The sequence below is a fragment of the Sylvia atricapilla genome, chromosome 6, assembly GCF_009819655.1.
Source record: "Sylvia atricapilla isolate bSylAtr1 chromosome 6, bSylAtr1.pri, whole genome shotgun sequence".
NCBI lineage: Eukaryota > Metazoa > Chordata > Aves > Passeriformes > Sylviidae > Sylvia > Sylvia atricapilla.
Window position 1 is genome coordinate 56,617,922 of NC_089145.1, and position 27,699 is coordinate 56,645,620.

General features: G+C 42.1%; 1 protein-coding gene across 1 annotated transcript in view; it reads right to left on the bottom strand.

Annotated features, from left to right (window-relative positions):
• Nucleotides 1-27,699, bottom strand: part of ESRRB (estrogen related receptor beta) — a 127,646-nt gene that overhangs the window by 35,956 nt on the left and 63,991 nt on the right. Inside the window, exon 2 of the mRNA XM_066322008.1 lies at nt 4,775-5,184. Within this exon, the coding sequence (XP_066178105.1) occupies nt 4,775-5,184 (410 nt within the window). The remainder of the gene's footprint in view (nt 1-4,774; nt 5,185-27,699) is intronic.

A 27,699-nucleotide genomic window follows, 5' to 3' on the forward strand; every position in this document is an offset into this window, starting at 1 on the left:
ACAGAAAAGATTCTTCTGCACAGAGCTCACTGTACAGGTGTAGTGAGGTGAACAGAAAACACTAGATTAATAGCGCTGAAGTTGCACTGAAGATTTTTTTTTAACTTCAGTTGATAGATCTGTGAATAGTAAGCAGCAGTCAAGCACTAGATCATGAAATACTGCACTTTCCCTGGGTAAGCTTTAGAAGTTTTTGGAAAGCTGTGAGCTCCCACCTGAAAAGTAGCAGGCACATCTCTGAGAAGGACAGACAGGACAGTGCCCGGCTGATGTGGCTGCTACTGCAGGGACACAAAACCTCCTTTGTGCATGTGGATTGTAAAACTCTTCTGCTCAGGAAAAACTCTGTCAACTGCTCCTCTTCCTGGGAGCCACTCTAAGCACCACAGCAACAACCAGAAAGCCCTAGAAGACTTTATTACAAGCCTGTTATAAATCCCTACAAGTCTTCTGAGCTGCATTATCCACCTTTTAAGCCCCTGATTGGGGTAAAGGTATCCCTTTATGTAGCAGTTCTGTTGCTACACTCCCTGAGTTTGACTCAAACTGGAAATCCACAGATGCAGGCATTTTGCCTACCACACAACTTTCCTAACCAGATGATGGTAAATGTGTCTCTTTTCTCTGAATCCTCAATGTTTTGCTGAGCTTTAAGCTTTTAATTTATAATAATAGATAATTTTAGAAATAGCTTTTATTTGCATCATTTGAGGATGAAAAATAGATGCAAGTCTATTATTCAATATACTCATAGCAATGAGTATATTGAATAATAAAGGACCCATATTGTTACACAGCACTGCTATTAGTTAATATTTGAAGTAGGCAAAACTATCTTCTAGTTTTAACAAAGATAATGACAATATATTTGACTGATACATAATGCTCTACCTACTGAGCAAACTATTAAGAGAAGGAATAGACTTTGAGAATTTCTATCCAGAAAAAAATCCAGTATTTGCCTTTGTCTAAATTTGGATGAAAGGATTAGTCAGGATTTCCATGGAACAGAAATTTAAAAAGCTTTTATTTATAAACATCACAAACTATATTTTATGTAACAGACCCATTCCTTTACATTCAGCTAATATGAAATCTTTTCTTTCAAATCAGACCTCTATTGACCACCAATAGCAGCACACTTAAACATGTCTGAAATTCAGATTCTCTCCTATCTGCACTAGATTGCACAATCCACAATATTCACAGTCAGGTGAGGTAAATGCAAATTGCCACTAGAATATGAAACAGTACAATAACAGAGAAACAGGGTTAAAATTTTGCCGGACAGCCTAGTTGACTGAAAATGCTTCAGGTCAGTTTGGAATTTCTGATTGCCTCAAAGCATGGGAAGTCATGACATGGGGTTCAAAATATCACCTTCAGAGAGAAAGACCTGCAGCCCAGGATGTGTTCTCTCATCTCACCCCAGGTTTTCACTTTTCTGTCTCAAGCATTGCCACTGCTGCAAACTGGAAACGACACACAGATTTCCAGGCCTTGATGCTTGGGCTAACGTAACACAAAGTAAGAAAGGACAGAGGTGTGACACTTCCCCATAATCTGTGGGACAGGTTATAGTGTGTTGGGTGATCCTGTCTTCCTGTCCTAGTTCAGGAAAACCAAACACTCCATTTCAGCTAGAATAGAATCAACTGTTTGGATTTTCCTGAATTTGTTTTTCTCTTATGATCAAAATTTTTCTTGGGGAAATCTGACTTGGTAAAAATTCCACCTTTCTTTGGAAAAATCCTACTGACAGAAAACTCCCACACAGCAATATTAGTGACCTCAGGGATAATCAGCCATGCCCATGCTGGCTCTCAGTCTATCTTCTCCCCATCATTTGAAAAGCAGCAGCCCTTGTGTTGTCCATGACAGCCTGGCCTCACCTGCTCAAGTGAGAAAGTGAGCTGCAAAAAAGTTGTCCTGCTTAAAGAAGGTCTGCAGTCCATTCTTCCTGCTGCTGCTACAGCAGCAGAGGGAGTCAGAGGCTATTGGAAGCTACTGCTGCCCCAAAATATGCAGGTTTTGCCTCAGTTAATGCAGCTAAAAAATACCCTTATAGGCACAGGGTAATCTGTGGGGGGAAGGAGGGTGGGCAGGGGAGGGGACTAGTTGGAAGGGGCACTTCATGTGAAGCTCTGCTTCATCATCAGGGGTATCTGATGTAGTTTATCTGCAGTGGTTTAGTAACTCAGCATGGATTTAGACCCATTTTATGGCAGCATGCACATGTAAGGCCAGAAGAGTAAGTACAGTCATAGTATTCATTAGTTTTTCACCTGTCAATACTCAAGCACAGAGAAGTGAAGTGGCTTGTCCAAGTCCACAGTAGCCTGATGATGAATTTACCTATTTAATCTCTTGAGCATCTGGGAAATCCTGGGGTCATTGCTCCATCTTGGTGTTCAAACCACTGAGTGAATGCCACTCCCACATACTGAATCATGGCAAGATTTTGGTACTAGGATATTGGGAAAGCAATTATATAATGTACACATCTGCATGCTTTCTGCAAAGCCTGCATCGATGTTAGGCAGCCTGGATGAAGATGTTTTCACTTTTACTGTGTGATGCTTAAAACAGAGTTGCAGGATAAACACCTTTTGGAAATGCTCTTACCAGTCGCCTTCTCTTTTATGTGATCCTTAAATCCTTTTCCCCTGCACAGCCAGGGCTGTACTTGGATATCATGCCTACAGCAGCAGAGCCCTGGGAACAGTGCATTTTCTTGACTCAACCAAACTGTGCACACCTCTTTGCTGCCCGCTTCCCTGGGCTCAGCCTTCAGCTGTGTAGCTGAAATTGCACACCCTCAGGCACAGCACAATTGACTCTCACACTCATGGGAATAAAAGCATTTTGGAACCTTGGTTGCCAGCCCAAGCTGATGACAGAGTGAGAGAAATTTCCACTTACTCCTTTCCCCCCGTCTGTTACATGCTAACAGGCAATCAATTAGGGAACCACAGGGAGAAAGGATATGGCTGTGCTAGGGAAAGGAAGATGGAGGGAAGCACTCTCCCCTGTTTGGATTCAGTCAGCTGGCATATCACCTGGCTGATACAGCCTCCATGTACTGCTACCATGCATCATTTTCTTCTCATTCTCTCTGAAAAATCTTCAAAAGTTCCTATGTCTTTTTCTCCTTCTCGAGGTCCCTTCTGCTCTGCCACAGAGATCCCCCAGTATCCCATGATGGGTTAATTATCTGGCCTCTTCCTGTCTTAGGAGACCCCAGGACTTTGCTTCAGGGTGCTACCCTGTCCCTGCTTTAGCACCTGAATGTGCCTAAAACAAAAACTAGGAAGGGTCCAAGGGCTGGAGAAGGGATGGAGTCAGTGCTGACAGAAATGTAAGTAAAAGTTCACATTCAACCACAGAGATTCAGCAACAACAAATCAAAGAAACCCTGCCAGCGAACAGGCCAATGCTCTGGAGATGGCCATGGCATAATAAAGAAGGAAGGCTGAGTGGGGCAGGGTTATTATTTCCACAGCTAGATTTCCACATTAAGGAAAAATATCTAAAATCTATGAAAACAAAATAGATACAGTGACTTTTGTGGAGACCTGGGATCAACTGCACCCTGCACTGTTCAAGAGTGTGTAATTAGATCAATTCAATTAACAAAGTGAGTGGTCTCTCCACACGTACATTTCTTTCATTTCACACGAGGAAAGGAAGTACTGATGTGGTGGACTAATCCCATCCAACAGCCAAGAACATGCACAGCTGCCTGCTCACTGTAGACCTGCCTTCAGTCAGCACACTGCACTTAGGCAAACCCAACACACTTTCCACTGCAAGATGGATGATCCTGTCCCTTTTCCAGTTAGTGGAGGAAATAACGGGAATATCTGTACATATTTGCTCACATGGGGCATGTGTATATAAGTATATACCCAAGCATCCACAGATATTGGAGGTTGTTGGGATACACTCCTGCTTTTGATTATACTGTAGCTGCACATGTGCACATCTTCAGGACACAGCCATACTCCTCATATGTGAACTGTACATGAAGGAGCAACACACTGCAATCAATTCATCTACACATGCATGCGTTGAGGTGCTCAAAATTACCTGAGGAATTGCTCATGCTTAGTGAGACTGACAAAAACTACATCTTCAGTGCCTAGTTTTTTTATCTTCAAAGAATCTGCATTTTAATGAAAAAAGTTGGTTAAAATGGAAAAGGAGAAAAAGACTGATTCTCGCAAAAGTTCTCTGTCCAGATTTGTGCTGAGGTTTGTATGGAATTCATGGCTACATATCAGGACTGGTAGGACAAAGGATTTCTCTACTCTTGTAATGCTGCAGCTTTCACCTCAAGGTGCAGATACATCTACATAAATTCCTTCTCTTGGCAGAGGCACCTACTGTTCAAATGGGCCATAAAACACCATCAGAAGGCAACACATTTCCTTTCCTGGCCTTACTCCACTAGCTGCCACATCCTCACAGTATCACTGCCACTAGCAGAGGCAGGAAGATCCACTACTCCAGATACCCAGATCTGGTCGCAAGCCAGGCAAGGAACTTGGAAAAGGTTCCTACCATCACACAGCCTAACTCCACGTCCATGCTGATCTGGAAGGACCCTAACTGAGCAGGAGGAGAGAGGAAGCACACAAAAAGATATAGAGTTAGGTGCAATAATTTTCCCTTTCCCCTTTTTAAGTGACACTGCAGTCTCAGCACCGTCTGGGGCCACATCCCTTTGTTTCTATGGAGCCAACGCCTCGGTTTCCATTCCTTCCCACCATACCTTGGATAGTCCTCTTGAAGAAGGCTTTACACGCCTCACAGGACGCCACGCCGTAGTGGTACCCCGAAGCAATGTCCCCACACACCAGGCACAGCCTCTTGGGGATGGCATTGAGCATGTACTCGCACTTGGTGGGCGAGTCCTCCATGATGGCGCTGGCGCAGTCGTCGTAGCGCTTTCGGCAGGAGCCGCCGCCAATCCCCGCGCCATTGAACATGGGTGGCGAGTCCAGGCCGTTGGGGTGGCCACCCATGGCCATGCCGTAGCCACCGCTGGCGTCGGAGGAGCCGCTGGGGCTGTGGTGGCTGATGGCGTCAATGCCAGAGGACGGGCTGGAGGGCTCGGTCTTGATGAAGGAGCCACAGCTGGAGGAGAGGTGCCGCTCCTCCGTGGCCATCCTGCCGAGCAGCCTGCAGGGAGAGAGCAAAGGCACTCAGCAACCGCCCGGCCAAACCCGGCTCCAGCCTTAGTCAAAAGAGAGAACTCCTTCTGCCGCCTCAGTCCAACTCCAGCTGGCTCAGGCAGATCAACCCCATGCAGATTCTTCTTGAGAAGAACTGTTGACTAAGACCAGCCCACCTGCTCACCACCAAAGACAAAGCTCTTTGTATAGATCATAATTTCAGACTGCTCACAGGCTGCAGTGCTGATGAAGCACAATCTACCCATTTTACCATCTACCCCAAGACAGCAGAAAGAAACAAGCTTGCCAGTGGCTGACCAGGTGAAAAAGATGTTTGGTTAATACAGACTGTCCTGCCCTGGCTATATGTAAAAAGGTTCAGTAGCAGACCCTGCAGAAAGGACCTGCTCAGAACTGGATTTTCTTTCTTTCATTTGTAATACAGAAGTCTTCGATTAATTTTCTAATTTCCAAGTTTGACTCCTTCTGTCACCGCACCTCACGCTTTACCTCAACCTTCTGTACTATCATCACTACAAGAGGAGCTTAGAAATGGAAGGAAAATCATCTGATGAGAAGTTTCTTCCATCTCAGTATTAAATCTTAATCTTCTAAAATTTACTAGTATTGAGCTTTTGCATGGACACACAAATTCCCACTTCTTAAAAAGAAGTTACACTCTTAAGTTTATGGAAGAACTCTACCAGCTTTTCAAGCTCTTCATATCTATTTTATTCACAGATAGTCTTGTTCCTTATAAAAATCCTTTTTTTCAGACTTTTCTTGGAAGACTGCTAGATCTAACAGTATTTACAACAATGAGTTTCAGGGATTACTTGTGTGGTGTATGAACAAACAAATCCCACTTTTATTTGCCCATAACGTATTTGCAGCCTGTCAGACTCCCTGGACATCTCCTGACTCTCCTTCTCAGGAAATGCAGTTTTGCCATGTTCTCCTACTTCAGGTTTTCATTATCTATATGATTGCTCTTCATGCAGAAGATTTTGCAGATCTCTTATCTGCTTCATCATCCATCTCGGAACTTCCTCTAGTCTGGCTATTTCTGTTCAGTCCAGCACAGCTCAGTGAGCCAGCTCCTCAGCAGCACGAAACTGGCATTGCTCCATCACTTGTCCAGCTGAAGGTCTGGACAGAAGTCAAGACAAAGGCATGCCATCAATTACCCAGTGATGTTACAATATTTTCAATGTTATTCCCAGTCTACATATTATGAAATTCCTTGCACTGTTTGCCTTTCCCCCCCCCCCCTCTTTAAATTAAAATCTAAATTGTTACCATTTCTTCAACAAATAGTATCAGGAAGTTCCTGCAACACTCGATCTTATTCCTGAGTTGCTACAGTGAATTCAGAATCCATTAAGATTTATGAAAAATCAAATTAATCCTTCTGGTGTGCAATGTTTGCAATAGTCAACAGTGTATTTCACCTGCCACTATGCTGTGCAGTCCAGACACCCAGCTTTATTGGGATCCTCTGGAGCTCTTCAGTCTTCCTTGGCAATTTGATTTCAGCTGCAGCCTCATTGTTCACCCACTTCCCAGATCATTAACACATGGATCAAACACCACAATACTGATCTTTGTGGGTGATGCATGTTAACCTTTATCATAGTGAAAATTGACTTTCTTTTCTGAGCAGGGTATGTCTAGCCCTTCTTTCTGTCTCTGACACCTTTTAATTGATAATAATATTAACCTGAGAGGTTAAATTTTCCCTTCAGCAAGACAATTTGTCAAAGGCTTTAAGAAAAACTAAACATGCATTTTCCTGATGACATGGCCAAAGAATTCTGACTGACTGACTGACTGGAGATGCTTGACTTTTCTTCTTGGAAGCTCTGCTTGTTTAAAGTTACCACACCATGGTCATGTGAGCAATTTCTATTTCTATTTCAGCTTCAGCCTATTTACCTGGTATTTGTGGCAACTCCTTCTGCCAAGAGGTCAAATCCGTCAGGGGACAGGACAAAACATCCTGTGAATCAGCAAGACTGGAGTGCACACTTTTATATATCACATCTGTGTGTCTGTTGATAGGAATATAGATGTTTGATATGCAGCAAATTCACAGACATGCATCCTCATGATCTCATTTGACCTAAGTATCTCCTAATTTTCCCTTCTCTGTTTCATCCTCAAAGTTTGACCTCATCTCCTATCTCTGGGATCGATCAGCCAAGTTTGTTTTTTGGCAAGACTGTTGACCTTGAGAATATGGGCAGGCATCTCACGTTCCTCAGCTGCTTTGCCTGGTGTTACTTGAGAGGAATCCAGGGTTTGGGCCCTCTCAGAGGCAGTGTGATGAGTTGATAAATGCCCATGCTTTGCCCAGAGGGCCATAATGAACTAGAGGTCATGGAGCAGCTAGAGAAATTGCTGCAAGTGCATTCATCTCTATTCCCACAGGGCCCCTAGACATATTGCAGATCTTCTGGTGTAACGACAGCTGACTGTGTGAAGGAAGACGAAGCTTTGCTAGCTGAGACTAGATCTTAGCATCTCACAGCAAAGCTGAAACCTGCTGGGCAGGTTCTGGAGCCTCTCTACCTGAGAAGTACATCTGTGGTAAAGAAATGAAGATCACTGCGCACAGCAATATGAGATTAAAGTTAAAATGGAAGGCAAAACAACCATAAAACACTGTTCTGCACTGTGGACTTATGGCGTTGTTATTCTCAATGCAGACAGAAGAAAACACTATGAAACAAGAATGACAGGGAGATGAGACGTACTGGCAGATTCCATCAGTGGAGCCTAAATCCCAACTTCTGCTTCTTAAATACTCCATCATTCACAGATGACCTCAACAGGGCTTACCAAGATATTTTCCTTCAGTGGAGAGAAAACAAAAAATAAAAACAAACAAACAAAAAAGAAAACTAAAAAAAAAAAAAGAGGGAGAAAAAAAAAAAAGGAGGGGGGGAGACCAGGAAAAACCCCCAAAACCTGGGGATGCAGTTTCTTCTCCAAGGCATGCAAGCAGTGAGCGTTTGATGGAAACCAGGAAACCAGCCCCCTACATCCTTACAGCTGAGGACCCTTCTGGATAGTGAGGACTCACTACATAGCAAATTCTGGTTCAGTGTGAATGCATGCTTGAGAGCAAAAGCCCTTAACACCAAGACAAATCAAAGATTACAGCTAAGGTGACTCCAGCCACTCCAGAGTATGTGCTTTTCTTTTCTGGCCTCTGACTTTCTGCAAGTCTCATGGAAATCCCCTGCTGATTTTTAAACAGTCAGAGTGTCCCCTTGGCAATGAGATACAACATCTTGAACTTCAAGAAGAACAGCTAAATGTTTTTTGCAAAGAGTTCAAAGTGATGAACAGCCATTTTGCTTGGCTCTAGTTACCTTAATAGGAATGTAAAAGGAGAGAGACTTGATCCAACTCTCCTCCGTGCTGGCACAGGAAACTCCGTTACTATTTCTGTGCCCATGTAACAGGCTTAGAGGTTCTAAACATTTCGTTCTTTTCACCTTTCCTCATCATAGGTCATTCCTTCTAATCCCTTTAGCATCTTTGTGGTCCTTTTCTGGATCTGTTCCAACTTCCCCGGGTCTCTGTTGCAGCAAGGTGCCCTGAACTGCACAGTGCAATGCTGCAGCACTACAGGGGACAGTCACTCTGGAAAGCACACAGCCAGGAAGACATATGGACCAACTGAGCAGTAGCTTTGCCAGACATCAGGTCGCACATCATCTCACACAATTTGATAGCCTGTCTCATTGGGACCTCTCTGAACATAAGCTGCTTTTGCCACCTTGCTCTGCACAACGTGAAATTTGGACTCTCCTTGTTCCAAAGTAGATCCAGAACCATCTTTGAACTACACACTGCTAATTATCACTTGTTTTACCAAAGCCTGTTCACAATGCTCATTTTTTTCAGCCTAGCTCTTCTTTTTTCTACACTGATTTTTTTCAGTATCTCCTGGTTCTGTCACCTGTAAATTTGGGAGTGATCACTTTCACGTTTCTTGCAGGTCAGTAATGAGTATTCAGAGTCAAAGCACTGTCCTTTTGCACACCATCTTTGCATAAGGATAAAGAATGTCTCTAACCCTTCTGTTGACACTCTGTCATTTAATCCATGATTCATTTCACAGGATTTGTATCAAAACCAATTTGATCTAATTTCCCTAATAAGATTTTGCACAGCTTTGTGTCAAAAGCCCATGCACGGCCCGGAGTCAGTCTATTCACTGCATTCCTTCTGCCCACTAATTATCTAATTGCATCAAGAGAGGTTATTGTCTGCTGTACTCCTGTTTCATAAACCCACTGCTGTTTATCACTAACAGTGTTGTTAGCCTTTACGTGCTTGTAACTTGCCCTCAGACAAGCGTGCTCTGACCTCAGTGATTCTGGATGTAAATACACAGGTTTAGACCAAGGCTGTGCTTTAGGTTTTTATCCATTAGTGCTCTCTCCTTATGGCAGCAATGTTGGTTAATGTTACAAGTTTCCTCAGTTCTTCTCCAGCCTTCCATCTTCTGCTGCTTCTCTGCAATGGCTGGTATTTAGCCATTAAAGGCTTTTGAGTTTAATGATCTCTCAAGAACAACAGCAATAAGGGAAGAAAGGATTGCTACATGGGAAGGAACAGAAAGGGATAGAAGACTATAGAGTTATAAAATTGAGGCAGTAGTGCCCCTGATTTTCATTCTTTTAAACATCAAGGATTACAAGTTTAGGGTTGATGCAGGTATGGCTATTTTATTCCATATCCTTGGGGGTTATTTTTGCCTGAAATAGTAATTTGTAGCTACATTCACCTCTTTACCCCACTTTGGGTATTTGGAAATTACAACAATTCAATAGTCTTTATGTATAAGTGAGAAAAAAAAATGTCCACCATTCACACCTGCTTAGCAGGACAGCCAGAACACCCAGCTTTGTAACAGAAGGTAACTTCTCCCCCTGAGAGGAACTTTTTATCAGCTAAAGGTATACACAATTCAGTAATTTAATACCATCTGAGCATTGAAGTGCTCATGCAAATCTAATTATTTGACCTTCTAAGTAGCACTCACTATCCCAAAACTGTATCAAAAGAAGTTTAGTAACAATACTGCTGAGCTTCCTTAGTGGCTGAAACCTCATCTTCAACAAGAAACGCAATGATAGATCAGTTCCCTGAAGAAAGGAATGGGCAAACATTCTGCCATGTACTCCAGTCCCTTCACCAGGATTTTCTGGTTTAGTCATAAAGTCTCCAAGTCAGCATGTTGGAGATTTCCAACAGCAAGACTGAAATCATCACTAAAATGGGTACTGAAATACAGCTGTAAAACCAGTATCAGCTGAAGTAGGAGGAAAAAAAAGAAAACACCCAGGCCCTCCTCAGGAAAAATCTTCCCTATTTAGGGCACAAGGAGAAACGTAAATGTTGGAAATAGGCTATTTCTGGGTGGCTCTCACATTGGATGTGGATTCCAGACAGAATGAAATCTTGAAAACCCTGCAGGTAAGATACCTGTACAGCCTGTAACTTCCAGGAGCCATATGGCTGTACTTGTGCAACTGCACTTCACTCCTGAAGTCCTCAGAGTAGATTTAAGTTATACTGACAAAACCTGAGACGTCTGCCGGTATAAAGCTGCTCACTTCAGGCACCAGCTTGTGAAAAAAGAACACCCTGGATTGCACAGAAATTTTTAAACCAGACATGGAAGATGAAAGTAGTTTTAATCTGCAGAAACACCGATGATAAGAGAGATAAAAACATTCATTCTCTTCCGTGGTATGGACCTATTTTTGTTACTGGTATTTGTCAGTTCAGATGACACAAACTTGCACTGCATGTGTAAATGGGATGTGAGCATCACGGGAAACATGGATGCTGTGTCTTTTGTGGGCCACATGAGAGAGCTTTGCAATCCACAGTGGACTGACAAACAATGTAAGTCAGCTACTCAAACACTGGCTGCAACTCCAACAAGCCAAATTTTTTGTCAGGTTTCTTTTTTTAGATACAGAAGACAGAAATAAATAATGCTTTCCAAGTGTCAGGCTGGATGTGACAGCTGCAATAACAGCCAGTGTAATTTTAGGTCACTTATGCAAAGAGTTAATGTCACAGAGCTGAGCCACACCTGTTGGTTGACCTGCTTTTACTATGGACAGCTCACAAACACACTCCCACCCTTGCCTCACTGAGAACACCCACCAAAGTGCTAGGGAGGAAAGGGATCAGCACCCAACTGGCTTCTCATGCCCTTTTACTCCATATGGACTTCAAATGGGAGAGCTATCATTTAGAGAATTTATCCGTACTGACAGCTTTTCTCCATTCAACAGTCCAATAAGGGGATCTGCCAATGTGCCACTTTACCCCTGTACAGTGGATAACTGTGGGTAACACAGTCACATCAGGAATCTTTTCTGGGCTTATTCTACCATACAGGAACATTCTGTTCCCAGGACAAACTTAATTCCTCTCTGAGAACAGGCAAGAGCTTGGGTAGTACCAGCATGACGGGCATGATCATAAACATAAACACACAAGTGCACAGGCTTTGGAGATTTTTTTGTTTCAATCTCAGTATTTTGCATTGCTATAATGGACAAGAGTCAGCACTCAGCTCGATTTAACTGATTTTTCTGGAGTGCAGATCTGATTTCTAAGAGTTTTGCCATGTTTCCTACTGATGGCTCCCTTTGGCTTGCATGGGTTATGCTCCTGTTCTGTAGAGTGTGGCAAACCCCAAACAGCCAGTTTTCAAGGCATTTATCCATAATATGCCCTCCTCCATGCTACATACTTGTCTCTGGATAAGCTAGTGCTCATATTCTGGCTCTTACACAAATAGTACTTGCTTGTCTAATGCCCAATAGATATTTTATCCCTTTGACCCATTGCATAACCAGAGCCCAGTTACATATCAGAAGATCTTCTCTAACCCAAGTTAGCTCATGCTGAAAAAAGCTGCCACAGCAAACTGTCTGGAGGCTGCTTAATAAATAGAAAAGGCTCTCATGGACAGAAGACATTATGGATTTCCTACTAGCCTTCATCCCTCTCCTCATTACTGTAATTTCTCTTTACCCTTACAGCAACGGTCTTGTTAGTAAATGGTAAGAAGTATTACACAGATGAAGTGACAATTAATCTGGAGGTGTGACACATATTATCAGTTTCATTCTCTTATTAACACACTGCCTTTTGAAGGCATCTTGCCCTCTGGTGTACTAAATGGCACTTCCTCAGAGTGAATTGTTTTAGCACTTGAGCTAATGCCTCTAGCTTACTGTTGCTACCACAGCAAGACAAGGACAGGGTTGACTCGCTGTTCACTATTTATCCAAGTTCTACCAGCACCCTTTCCCCTCAGTGTTATCATTCTGTGTTTCACATTTCCACTTACCCCACTATTTCTACATTCACAGCAGTTCAACAGTTTTGCCTGCAGACAGCAAAGCTGCAATTCAATCCCTGTTAAAATGCTCAGCTAGACCTTCATTTCTTCTTGAATGTCTTTCTTTATACGCTGCCTATCTAGAGCACTTATAATCTATATCTCTCTAAGCACCTTCAGTGTCCTTTGGACACTTGTGAATGAGATCTATAGACAGGAGGCTCAATAGAGCACATTTCAAACACTTATACATCAGAATTTTGCTTCCACCTTCTCAGATGAGCAAGGAAAGGAGAACTTCTTGCACTGACATTCATATCACACTTTTGCATCACAGCCTGATCCAACATCTCACGTCTCAGAGACCTTTGACTCAGTATCCTCTCAGCATTTCTGACAGAAAACTGCCACCAGTACAAATTCTTCAGACTGCACTTTCTTGCATTTCAAGATATTCATTGAAGACATCCTCCTTCAACCTTGCCTACAATTCATGGAACAGTGGCATGAAAAAAGAGAGACCCACACGTATTACTTAATTTTTCTAAGTGTTTGAGGAAGGAGTTAGGATGGGAGATCCATACCAAAGACATCACCCTAGAAACAAATGTGCAAAGTGACTCAGTAATTGACATTTCTTTAGGAATACTAACTTACTGAGAAAGAGGACTATGGGTTTACAGAGACAAAATATGAGCTTGAATGTTATTCAACTAGGATGCATTTACAAATTTTCTGCGTTTGAGCTGATAATATTTTTTGGGAAGGTTTCTGTTTCTTACATTTCAACAATACAGTTGTAATGGGACTCTGTCTCTTTCTCCCACCCTGACCAAGACAATCTAGACAGATTAGATGGGCTCTGCCTAGATTCCACCTGTAGCTCTCAGGGAAATCTATAACTAAGTGCCTCATCATTAGAACATTGCTCAAAATCTGACAGATCTTGAAAAACTAACTGAAATTAGTTCCACATAAATTACAGCACAGGAAATAACAAGGGCAATTAGTGCTTTTTAATTTGATTTTTTTTTAACCCTGACTCTCAAGAAAGGATTTCTAAGATGATACAGTGGCAAAGCAAGGTGACTGTGAGTAACTGCAGACATTTTCTGCTAATGAATACCACAGGTGTAAAGAGAATAGGTCACATATGGAACAGTGGTTTCCTTCTGCACACCTTACATGGCTGTAACATACAGGATTATCTTCAGCTACTTGTTTAAAATAAACTTAAGGTTCAGTTTTGCTGAGTCTCTAAACTCCCACCTTTGATAAGTATTTAGCAGATCTCTTAGCACACACTGCATGTATTAAGTAGGCAACTGTATCTGACCTATATTCCAGCTTCTAACCAACATAACTTATTCTAAATCCATTTCATTCATCCATCTTACTGACTGTCCCCATTTCCTTTGACTGACAAAGCAGCTTCCTGTCCACTCAAGTCTGACCCTACCTGAGGCCCCAGAGTGTCCTGCATTCTTCCTTGCCTGAACCAAAGATGAGATCAACAAACTGCTCATTAGACAGAAACTGTACAGCAGAATAAACACGATTTTCCTGGATACTCTACAAAACTTGCATGTTCCTTGCTCTAGATTTTAAAAAAAACCCAAACCCAACCAAATAACCCCCCCCTAAAAATCTCACTTCAGCCAAAACAAATTCTGAAGCAAAATACTTTTTAATTATTTCAATTTTCCTGACAAATTGGCATCACTGTAGGAAAATTTAACTAAATATGATTACAAAATCCCCACAAAAATAATCATTTTGGCATCATTAATAGATTATTTTCTCATCCCAGTAAGTTTTCACTTTTCTCTGTTACTGTTTCTGGATATGAAAGAAAGGAATGCAAGCTTGCAAGCTTTTTAACTTCAGTTTCTCTTCTTCCTCCATTCTTTAGCATCCCTGCTAATGGCTAAGCAGAAGCTAACACACAGACATAGCAAAGCAAACAGGCAGGCAGACACCAGGAAAGAAGCTATACAGCTGCTTCTACACTTTCATATAGCACCTTTCTGAAATAGCTTTAAATGTTACATGGCTTCATTCTGTAGGGTATCTGGGTATAGCAAGCATGCATAAAGTTATTGTGCAAATACAAAAAAAAACCCCTTCTGTCACATCTCTCCTTTCCTCATCACCTAGACACCATTCCAGTAGCTTTGCTATAGAAGCCAAACTATGACTTCATACCTCCTGATCATCACTGTGAGGGGCCAGATCTTTATAGCAAACATGCTACAATGCAGTAAAACAAAAACAATCAAAAAGCATTGCCTAACTGAGCCATATCATCTGCAGTCCACACCTTGAGGCACACTCCTGTGTCTATCAGAGCTTGGGAGGAAGAAGACCTCACACGGTGTAACGTATCTCTGCAATCTGCTCTATCCCATGTTTAAGAACAGCTTGTTGTCCCTTCTGAGATCTGGAACCCTTTGCTGATGCAGCCAGCAGGGGACCTGCCCTCCTCAAAGTAGGGACCCAAAAAGAAGCAAATTTCAGCAACTGACGGCCTGGTGTGACCCAAGTGAAACCAGCCCACCCTGCCGGCATGTCCTCCCCGCTGCGCTTGTTCCCTTTGCCCTTGGAATGCTATCACTTGTTATCACGCTGACTTCTCCAGATGGGGCATTTTGGCTATTGATCTGATAAATAAACAGCCTGCTCGCTCGATCAAAATGTTATTTTGCATTTCAATTACTGTTCGCTAATGCAACCTTCATCCCGCCAAGAGTGCTGCTGGCAATGACACTCGACCTGGCACAGGCGTTTGCAAGCAAATTCGGCAGCACCCGCTGCAAGCACCTAACGGGATTACCAAGCTCCATTAGATGCACAGAGAGAGAAGACCATGGACAGACAGTAGTGGGCTGAAGGGGAACAGGCACAAGCAGAACAGAAAGCGTGAGCAACCTGGACAATGGGTACAGAGAGGCAACGAGACAGCTTTACTGGATATTTTGACAGTGAAAGATCTTCAAAGCTAAAGATTTTCCCTCCAGTGAACAACCCCAACAGCTCATAGCAGATAGACTGAGCTCTCTGTGTGTGAGCCATGCAGGAGTTCAGAGCAATGGGAAACAGGAATCAATGTCTGCTGACAAGCCAGCAGTGAGCACTGCAACCCATCAGGGCAAACAGGGTCAATTCTAAAGCAAGTTCTGAAGCCTAGCTCCACCAGGGCTCAGCAGACCCTAGAGATACACACAGCATTCTGTACCTGAACTTGCAGGGAGAAAACCCTCTTAATCCTTGTTGCATTCCTCTGGGAAATATAACTGCCTCTGGAGAATATGGTGATGATACAGGAAGAAAGGGGCATCCAGAGGTGTTCTAAAATCTCTGGTAGGTGTTGATCTCTATTAATTGAGCACTCTGTTTACATCAGGGAATCCTGCGCCAAATGCACAGACTGGTTTCACTCAAACCCTGCCTACAATAAGAAACACAACACAAATACTAAGTCGGTGAGCAGCCACCAGCAGTGAGGTCAGGCGTGGTTATGAGACAGCTTCTAGTCCCAAACTCTTCTAGTCCCGTGACATACTTCACCAGGTGGCTGGGTTTGCACTAGACTCCTGCAGGATGCAGAATGTATCTTATTCCTCGTTCTTCTTCCCACCTAAACTCCTAAAGTTTTAGAAACATAACAAAGTGACACAATCATTTACCATTGCATGCAAATAGTGGTCAGTGCTTTCACCACCCCATGCACAGATTGCCTGTCTGGATTTTGCTCCCAGCTGACAAGACAATGTAAGCCAAGTAAAACCATTTTTCTCAATTTCCCAAAAGCCTTTGTCAAAGATCTTTTGCCAGGCCTGGACAAATTTCTCCTATTTATAAACAGACAGCATTCAGACTGAAATTTCCAGTCATACAGGAGTTAAAAATAAACAAACCCCTGTAACACACTGAGATTATATAAACAAAATGCTAAGTATAACACACTGAATGAGATCAATGTGATGCATAAAGACAGGATCTATAACTTCACACACTAACACTTCATCTGCTCTGTGTGCCCAGCCTTCCAGTTCCCTCTGCCCTTGGCAAACTAAGTCTGTGTCTGTGACCAGTCATACTCTCTCTGACCAGTCTACATACTGTAGACCTTACCCTCCCAGATCTGCCTCTGTGCCCACTCTTACTAGCAGAGTTTTGGGAATGATTGCACAGGTCAATCACCACTAGGTAACCATGCCCCAAACACAGCCAAAGACCCACATACATGTTTTGACTCACGTTGTGACTAGTCATTGGCTCTGTGTTCACAATGTGGGGCAGTGAATTACAGTACTCAGCCCTTAAAAGGCAGCCAAAATGTCTCAAAGTCTAATTCCAGCCTCAATGCTGAAATTCTTATAGATTTTGCTAAGTCCCTGCCGCTCTCCAGGACAGTGCTTCCCCCAGCTGACACAGTCCTGAAGGACCTACCTCTCAGGAACACCCTGAGAGTCAAACAGCGACTGTGATTGAAAGAATGGAGTGTGCAGACGAGTGTCCTAACCACAACAGTGGACTGACAAATTCTATGCTCACGTGATGTCCACATCATCAGCAGAAATTGAACCTTCTTCTGCAGTATCATGGCTCTTCAGTTTGCCTGTGTAAGTAGTGTGAGTAGCTTGTGTTTTCCTGCATGCAAGAAGGAAAGTTCTTCCAGAGGGCTTTGCAAACCTGTTTCTACAATACACACCAATTCTGACCTCCTCCTACACCTCACTGTACCTTAAGCCCAGGTCCCTGTGACCCAGTCTACACAATAACCTAATACTGCCTAATCCTATCTCCATCTCCCCACATGCTATTTCACACATCAGCTGCCTCCTGATCATACCTCCATACAACCCATTTTTCTGTTCTCCTTTGCAATTATACTTCACTCCGAGTTTTTCCTCAAAAAAATTCATTTTTGTTTAAAAATGCTACTCTGTTTCATTACAGAACTAAGTCAATTTTGGCAATGTCTTTAGTGTAGAATTTTCAAAACAACTCTAAAAAAATCAGATGCTTAATTTTGCTCTGTTCCAAACACTTCATGAGTTGCCTTGTGTTGTTTGATGAACTCATCACACACTGTTTCAAGAACAAAATGAAACAAAATATCGGAACTTTCTTCAAAATAAATTTCATTGGAATTTCTACTTTGTCTAAAATTTCAGGTTGCAGTCAGATTTATGAAGAAATAACACTGTCAAACAACAAATATTCTGTGAATTGAGATTCTAATTTCCATGCAGCTCCCTGTGTTTTTCACACAGCTCTGCTTTTGCTTCACTTAGTATGTCTCTTTTCTCTACTTATATGCATTCAGAAATATCTATGTTCAAATGTACACAGAAATGTTTTAACACTTCATGCTATCTTCTTTAGCCAGGCAACATAGAGAGATTGAGACTAGGAAATAAATGGCATCTAAATCACCTGAAAAGGTGGAATTTTACATAAAGTTCTGGAAATTCAAGAGTACCACAGAATCTGTGCCATCAACTCATATCAAAAGGTTATCCTGTATTATTCAGAGATTAACCATGTGTCAAGGAGCATCATGCAGCCAAAAAATCAATCCCTCTGATTTGAAAGCTGACTGCTGGTTGGAGAAACACAGTTTCACTTTTCCATCTGGTGCCTTTTAAACGTTACCCCATTCCTTCTGCATCACAATGAAATCACTGCTGGCATGTGATCAGAAGCTCTGTAACCCTGGCTGCTGATCAGTTTACAAAAATTGACCTGGACATTCTAGCCACTTTGATGAGAGCCTGAATGAAACTTCTTTCTCATTCACTCATGGTAAGGAGTGCTACTTCTTAGCATCTCTGTGACCCACAAAAAATGCTTTCTTTTACAGCTTGCTGAGGAAAAAATGTTGGAATTGAGTATCTTACCTGACACCTAAACCTTACCCAGAATTTTCTAGCTACAGGGGAAATAAAACAGAAGTAGTTGTTACAGTATCCTGGCTCTTCATTTAAGCCTTGATCCAACTCCTACTGAAATCGAATTGTGATTCCTATTGATCAGAACTGGACCTCAGGATCTGAAAAGTCATCTGAATGTCAAACACTGCAGCTATCCCATGACCTTTACTGGATTTCTGGAGGCTTGTTTTCTAGTGTTTAACTACCCCTTCTCCAAACACACTTTTATTTCAAATGTTCCTGGGAAAAAAAACGAAGGCAAATTTTTCCCAATAGAGGACTTTCTTATAAATTCCTACTTACATTAACAAACATTCTTCTCCTGCCAGTCACACTGCACAGATTGATGGCCCTGTGCACACCTTGCAAATCACAGGGTACAGTGCATCCATTCACACATCTCCACCTCCAGGTGACATTCACTGGCCTGAGCATCTCCTGGAAGTTATGCGCTGCCAGCTCTAACAGGCTTCTCCACTCTGTTCAGTTCACTCCAGAGAGGAAATTCAACAACAGGCTTCTTAAAAACATCTCATACGGACTCATTTATTACCTTGGATTCATCCTAAGCAGATAAATCAAAACTCTAAATGCCTCTGACAACTTTCCTGCTTGCAAAGAGAAGGAAAATTCTGTTAATGTTAAAGCAATCCTTTCACTTCCCACTCTCACAACCTGGAAATAGCATTATTGTCAAACCAGAATGATTTCAAGGAACCCAAGATGCAAATAAAAAAGAGCTACAAGTAGCTAAACTGTCTCCCATGCTGCATCAACCATCCTCACAGAGAGAATGCCAGTCCACAGGTTAATAGCAATTACTCTGTAGGAAAATCGCTGCTCTTCCTAAGCTACACCTGAGCTGCCTGCTCTGACTTTCTGAGGTACTGGCTGCAGTGCTGCTCACCCCTTGGCATTCACAGCATGTGGTACAAAACAGGCTGAATCAGCACGGGAGAGACAGTGACTGGATTGCAGTGCTAGGAGGGGCTGTCCCTGACTGTGCACTAAGCTGGTGAAAACATGAACTTCAGTGTTAGTCTTCCTATTTTTTTTGCGCATAATTTAGCTGAGGTGTTTAAGTTCTTGACAAATCTGCAAACACTTTGAAGTTCTTCTGTCCCTGCACAAGTGCTGGATAGGGTTTCAGGCCATGAGTTGTTGAGAGAGTGCCTTGTAATATGCTCCTTCCAAAACACAAACCACCCCAAACTGTCAAATCTGGTACAGCAAAAACCTCACTCAACTACAAGGTGAGATCCTTCCAAAGAGACTCAAGGCCTGAAACCCTCCTGGAGGCATACACATCCAGCCAGATAATGGACCAGATCATATGTAAGAAGCACATTTCCTACAAACCTATATAGCCTTTGATCAGTTTGGAAGATCAAATGAAAAATAGGAGCTGTTTTGTCCAGCTTCAACATCGAACAGGGGAAAACATGTCCAATCCACATAAACAAATTTTGGTCACACCTAGTTAAAAAACAGCAAGAAGGCACATTTTAAAATACTATTTTGCATTACAATCCCCTGCTTCACATTGTGCCTGGAGAAGCCTGAGCTAAAGCAGCAGTAAAACAGGAAAAGGAGTTATGGATTCTGGTGTATCCCATCAGAGCAGTGTTTATTCTAATCAATCAACTGAAGAAAATAGTAGCTGAGAGTAATTATTAATAATCAAGTAAAATTGGATTATTTCTCTGCACTGCAGCGTCATCTGGATGAGAAGGCTGTACAGATATAAAGTTCATCAGAGCAAGCTACTGAAATAAAATTGCTGACCTCAGCAGTCCATCAAATAAGGTGGAAAAAGGAATCTCAACTATGCATATGGTAGACTATCGATAGAGCATGAAGACTAACTAAAATAATTACTTGAAGGTGGCCCAATGGCTGAGCTCAGGCATTGACTCAATCCAGTTGTGTATCCAAATAAGAGCCGTAAGACCTGCTGCCAAAGTCGTCTATTTCTGAGTATCTGGTTTTGTGATTCCTCATTCCTGAAAGCCCAGTCAGCTCCCTCTCCAAAAATGCGCTTCTTGAGAGGAAGGGCTCCAAACCATCTCTGAATATGTTGTGTCCTCTGTGTAGCTGTGGTTGAGGCTGATCTTACACTCAAGGAATGCAACTGAAACATGTATCATAAAGGACCTCTCTCTACTGAACATTTTGCAATATACTGAAGTCAGGAGATCTGGTGCTACTCTGCCTAAACCAACCTTAACATGTCATTACACAGAGAAGATCACAAACAAAAATACTGAATTGTAACTACAAAACATGCATTTTTACTGCAAAACCAAAGGCTCAGTCAACTTCACTCACAAACACATAGGTGCAATTATATTAGTCATTTTGTCCAGGAATGCCTTGTCCATGCAATCAAATGGACATCTTGTAAATACCTTGCAAACACAATTTAAGAGCTTCCACTGAAAATATAAGGCAGACATTATATCAATGACCAGACTGGGTATAACCCAGTAAAGTACCCTTGCAATAAATGGAATTGTGCCAGCTAAAAAATTTAAGGCAGCAACTCCTAGAACATTATACTCATGGCAAGAAGAAATAGTACCCAGCTGCAGGGGAAATACAATACTGCTACTGAAGGAGGGAGAACTTGGAGTTTTCTGACATCTGTGTGAGCCATAAAACCGAATTAACACAGCAAACATTTTGTGTTTAACAGCTTACTAATTACATTTTCAAATTAAATATTTACTCCAATCTCGAGTATTCCTATAGCATCCAACAGAACCTAAGACGAGTTACTCCTCCATTCATTTTAACATGTTCTTACACATATTTTAACAACTTCTTAAATTAAAATAATTAATTAATTTAAAAAGGTCATGGAGAATCTGGAGAGTTTCCTCCCCTCAAACTGGATGCCCCACAACCCCCACTATACATCATACAGAAATATGGGATCTGAAGAATGAAGGTTAGATATAAAACTGTAAGTGAATGTAGATATCTACTCCACCAACAATCCCCAGGGCTGGCTTTTACATATCACCTGGAGCAAAACACTGCTTTCACTGTCCCACTGCAAAGACAAGCTGTGCTAGTCTTTTTATTTCTTTCTAAACTTTCTTTTTTTTTTTTTTTTCCTATTTCAGGAAGGAAGGAGGAAGGAAGGAGATACATGTGGCTTCATATTTTACTTCAAGCTGGATAAATCCTGAAAACTTTTGATAGTATGGATCACCTCCTCAAGCAAAAGCATACTATTACTTCTGCAATGTTATTGTCTGTTTTAAGCAGCAGCCCACAGAGCGGGATGAAGGAATGAGAAGAGAAAAAGACAGTTCTGGATAAAGAACATGTCAAGTTCTACCTGTTTCTATGGGAAGAAGGGGTTAAACCTGCTTTGAGGTTAACTTTGTTCTCCATGGTTTGTGCAAGGCCATCAATCAATTCATCTTCTTTCTTTCCTCCTTTTTTTTTTTGTTCTCCCTGGGACCCACTGCAGGAATATCATGCCCCCAGGATCTTGTTTAAATCCACAATTCCTCTCTGTCAAGCCAATTCTTCCAATCCTCCCCCCAAAGCCCCCCTGAAGACACCCCCTCCTCCTCTCCCCGAAAAGGGGCCTTCTGAGCTCGTTTTGCTAATGTATTCTCAAACCAAATTAGGGGCTCTGACTCTCGGTGAAGTTCGTGAGTGAGTTGCCGCGATGCACTGAATTAAAGATACCATCTCGGACTCAAATCAGATTAGAGCCCACACACACACATGCAAAAGCCCACTTTCTAATCAATTTTATAAAGGGCCTTCAGCAGAGATACACTAATGGTATTGAGCTAAGATCTTTAAACTAAGTCTGCAAGAAGTCTGCGGAGATAAAACACACACTGTATTAAAGAGAAAGCTCTCCACTGTGCCCTTCCCACCAAAAACCCTGTGCAGATTTAGAAGAGCACCTCAATATACAAAACAGCTTTCCCAAACCTGAGATGCTCCCTCACATCCTCCTCTCCTCTTCCTACTTCAGGCATTTAAATCCGTCCTTTCATTCACTTCCAGTCAAATGGCTGCAGAAGGTCCCTACACAGAGGGCAGAGGAGACGGGAGCTACAGAGCCACGATACGTGTTAATAATTAGACTTCATGCACCCTTTTAGGTCTGTAAGAAGTGGGCAAGGTGAAAAATCAGCTGACCAGCTTCAAGGAGAGCTCCTGCTTCAACACAGGTGCCCTGCAGTTACACACAAGATGCTAGGCACTGACCTGCTGCTGAGCACACACAACTGAGATACCACAAAAGCCACATCCTGAGAAAGATGTGACTACGTGTATGCTAAAGGACTCCTTTTAGAGAGCAACTGCTCTACATGCCCAGCATCTTCACATCCTTCTGTGTCCTCTTCTTTCTGTCTAGCAGTGGTAGTTCTCATCTATGGCAGATGATGAAAGGGAGACAGTAGGGTTTATAAAAGAAGCTGCAACTAAATATTTAATAGACCAGCTACTGCTCAGTCACCACGAACCAGAGAATAAGGCTATCTTTGAATACTCTGGTTAGGCCAGGTTTTCTGTCTCAGATCATGAAATAATCTTCTGCTTTGTTTTAATATTTTCAATAAAAATGCCTCAAAACATTTCAAACAAATTAGAAAGCCAAATCTCAAGACCCTAACATTAGTCTTTACCTACTTTCTAGAATGCTGTTTCTAACAAAAGGACAAGAGTATGCTTGCTAAGGTAACAGAAATTCTGTATTTAAAAAGAAATTACTGTAAAAATTGAAATTCACCAGCTTTCTCTAAGCAAAGTAAAAGGACCTCAGCAAGAGAACTGTGACAGACAGGGGTCTGGCTGCTCTGCACAGAAGTCTAGCTGAGAAAATTTTCTCAGGGCTCAGAGGGGCTTCCCTGAGACAGCTTCAGGACTCACACCACTATGGAGCTCTACAATGATCATGTGCTGAGGATGACGCCAGTTTTCAATGCAATTAACCTTTCCAGCCTAATGAAATGGGTCTATTGGCTGCAGTGGAAGCAAGGAGCCCCTTGACTCTGGCAGGCTGCTCAGGACAGGTTATCGAGGTTGCAGAGTGCTACTGCTCCACTTCTATTTGCAGGCTGCAGCTAATTGATGCCAGACCTGAAAGGAGCAGGCAATGCCAGCCCCAGTGTTGTACTCCAACATCATATTGATCCTTGGGAGCAGGGACTTGGGTCTCTGCCCACTGATCTGCTGTGTCACAGGCAGCGTTCTTCCAGGAACGCACCCTGGGCAGCAGAAGCACGCAACTGGGAAAAAGAGGAAAGTTCCTCAGATGGGAAAGCACACAGAGCACTCTAGGGCTGATAGTACCTTGTGACTTAGAGAGAACCAGAGCTGGGATGGAAGCCTCAAGCTTTTGTGCTGTTTTTCACATTGTGTCTGGAGAAGCCTGAGCTAAAGCAGCAGTAAAACAGGAAAAGGAGTTATGGATTCTGGTGTATCCCATCAGAGCAGTGTTTATTCTAATCAATCAACTGAAGAAAATAGCTGGGAAAACAGAGATATAACAAGCTGGGAAAAGAGAGGTATAACAGCCCTCCCAAGGGTGGGTGACAACTGCTGTACCCTAAGGGCTGATACTTCATAGTCCCTTCCTTCCTTTCTTGCTGTTGAACTTTGACAAGGGGTAAGGGGAGAAAAGGGGTGGGATGCAAATCTGGTATTTTGGGGTACAGCCACAAACACACACTGCATGTGGAGGAAGAGAGGGAGAAATGGGTACCTTTGAGTCCTACATCAAGCCATCCTGCCAACACAGCCCATGGACATTTCAGTCTTGGGAGTTCCAGAGAACTAAATCAGACTCACATTTACATATGACTATAAGAGTGTCTATTGAGATTTACCCTGCAGAGCTTAGTCCACCATACTTCATTAATTTCACACCTGCCACAGGGGTGTCACTAAACCTAAGCACCCAAAATATGAGAATCTAAATTATATCCTTAAAATTATTAAAATGGAATTAAACCCAGAAAATAATGCAAATAAAAAATAATTTGTCTTCTGTGTCTGTTTCATGCTCTCAAGCTGTGATACCAAGCTTCCTTCTACTGCTGAGGGAAAAAAATATGCATTAAGAAACAAAACAATAACTATTTTCACACACCTTCCTCAGTGTCTTTTACAAATTATTGCTACATCTTTTTCCCAAACACCCAGTGTATTTCTCAGTGTTCCAGTGTGATAAACATAAGCAGCAAGGATATATTCAGGACTTGGCTTCATGTCCTGCATGACAGTCCACTTCCATTTTGTACACTCACTCACTGGAAAATAAAGAAAGGAAAGAAGAGCTGCCAATCAGCTGGCCTTAGTAGCTTTGAGATGTGCTGTCCATGTGCACCTTACACGGGAAGTTTCTTGCTTTGTGTGTAAACCTCATGGAACAGCACAAACCTCCCATAGTACCTCAGTATTCAAAGGCAGAGGAAACAGTGCAGGAGACAGAACACACATAAAGAAATACATTTTGAAAATAATTAACTATTGTTAACATCTTTAACAACGTAGGGCTATACACAATCTATGTGACATCCAGTAAGATCTACTTCACCTGGAGGTGAGTCTGGAGCCTACTATTACACAAGATGACAATCTTTGGATAGAAATCATTGATTATTTTCTTTGAACTTTTAGCTACAAGAAAGAGAAGTTGAGGAAACCTAGACTTCTGCACAAGAAGGGACAACAAAAATTCTAGTATCTGACATGTTCAGTGATGTCTCAGTCCTTGAAGAGCAATTTCCTCCCCTGTCACTGCAGAAACAGTTTGTCATATTTTACCTCCAGTAAGTATTTCAGGACGGCTAGAACTAAATCCAACACGGGGAAAAGGATCTCCTACAATCCCTAACAAGCATCATACTCTCACTGCTGCACTTCAGGGTCAGTGACGTGTAGTCCCATTTTCCTGGGAAATTGAGGGTAGGCTGCTGAATAGCACCCTGTCACAAAAAGGTAAGTGCTGCCGAGGCAGCAGTCTCCAGACAGGTGAAGATGCAATGTTAGTGTTTAAATCACAGCCATTAGGAGGGGGAGGAAGGAAGTAGGAAGTCACATTTCTGTTGTGGAGACCATTACGTGTTGCTTGGGTCTGAACTGAGCTGTACAGTTGCAGGGCACATCAAGCAAATAGATGGTGAACAGAGATTTGCTGAAGCCTCACAGCACAAAAACTTACAGTGCCAGCCATCCACCTCCTCTGGGGCTGGTACCAAGGAAAGTTTCCTTATTAAAACTTACTTTTAAAAGAGCCTTTGGCTATGGAGGTCCTCAATTTGACAAGTAAGGGATGATACTGCAGAACTGGCCATGAGATAAACCTAAGTAGTAGCTTTGCTGTCCTTAGTGACCTGGGAAGTAATTAAACCATCAATATTGGCTTCTTCAGGTTACAAAGCTTCCCAGAATAGCAGAGCCATGTATCAGTCACACTGGTAGAATTCAAACACTTTAACTCATCCAGTCTGGGGCAGAACAACACTGCAGATGAGGGGGAGGCCTGGCTGAGGTGAGAGAGAAATGAACCTTGAGTGGCTCTAACAGGCACATGATGCAGTTTTGGGAAGCCAATTTCACTAGTGAGATAGACACAATGAGAAAATGGGAACCATGGAGGGCAAAGGCAACGTTAAAGAGCATTTAACTCTACAAATTCTAAAACCTGTCAGAAACAGAAAAATAAGTTCCAATAACTTTTAAGTCAAAGGCAATCTGGATCAGACTGAAGCAGATATACCTCAAAAGGAGAAAGCCAACAGCTAAGCAGGAGGAGCAAGAAAAACATTTTGTCATTTATGACTTTGGCAGAGAGTACGAATAGACAGGACACAGACAGTGTGATACAGATGCTGCCAAGATTAAAAGGTCCCTGAAATTAGTGCTTACGCATACACTGCAACACACAGAGATCTCCTCACCAAGGAGGGTGTTTTTGCAGAGCTATAAAATGTGCTTATCTCCAGTATCTGTGTGTGCAAATCAGGACTGGCGTGTGCAATGTAACTTTATACATACACATACAGGAATATGCTTGGAAAGAGGCAGAGTATTGTTTGCTGAAAAATCTGTGTCAAGGCAGCATTGATGCATTTGCACAGGACATAAGCTTTCATCCTTACTACAGATATTCAGGCTAAACTTCCCAGCACAAGGCACCCACTTCCAGGTACTTCTTTCCCACCAAAGCAAAACTGGAAAAAACCCTAATTTGTGGGATGATTACTGGGACAGGACAGGACAGGTTGAATCACTAAAAGCATTATTCTCACTATGAAAGCACTTCACTGAACCAAAGTGTGAGGCAGAGTACTATGTATTCAATATCTGTCTTGGTCCATAAGAACTTGCATTCCAAAGACAAAATAGAGAATGTTTTGATTCAAAATTTACAAATGGGGAGAGAAGCAGAGACTCAAAATGTTTTCTCAGTTCACTTAGGGAAGTTATAGGAGATCTAGGAACTGGACTTCAACCCTTATTCCAGCTTTAGAGCATCCAGCCTCCTTAGGAAACAGAAAATAGGAAAGCTGCTTAATTACAGGAGTTACTTTGTGGGCTTCCAAGAGTGATGTATGTACTTTATTTATTGGTAGGAACATAATAGCTCAGGAAAAAAAATCTCTTTTTAACAACAACAAAAAATTTTGCAAAAACTTTTTGATTTGCTCCAAAACTTCCATAATAAATACATTTGAAGAGTTTTCATGATTTCTTTTCCTTCATGATGTATGTTTGATTTTCTTCTGTTATTTGAAGAAAAAAGATAATTTTCACTCAGAAATGACAACAATGAAAATACATAGTTTTGCTTCAGCACAGCCAGGAAAAATTTTAGCCTCTTTTCTCAGGCTAAAATTTTAGCACTGCCTTAGGAAGTTGGAAAAGAAAACCAAAACGCTGTAGAGATAACCTCCACTCACTGAGAACATGAACCAGACAGCAGAAGAAGTCCTGGGCAGGAGAAAACACTTCAGTGTCTGCAAGAAAAGAAGGAAGGAAGGAAGGAAACGGAAAAATTCCCTCTGCCAGGCCAGAAAGCATTAACTCCACACTCAGTGAGCACTGCAGGATTTGGGGAGCATGTGCTGCCATCTTCAGGGATGCTCTCACCTTTCTGTGACCCAAAATGAAGGAAAACAAAAAGGGGAGAAATTAAAAAAAAAAAAAAAAAAAAAAA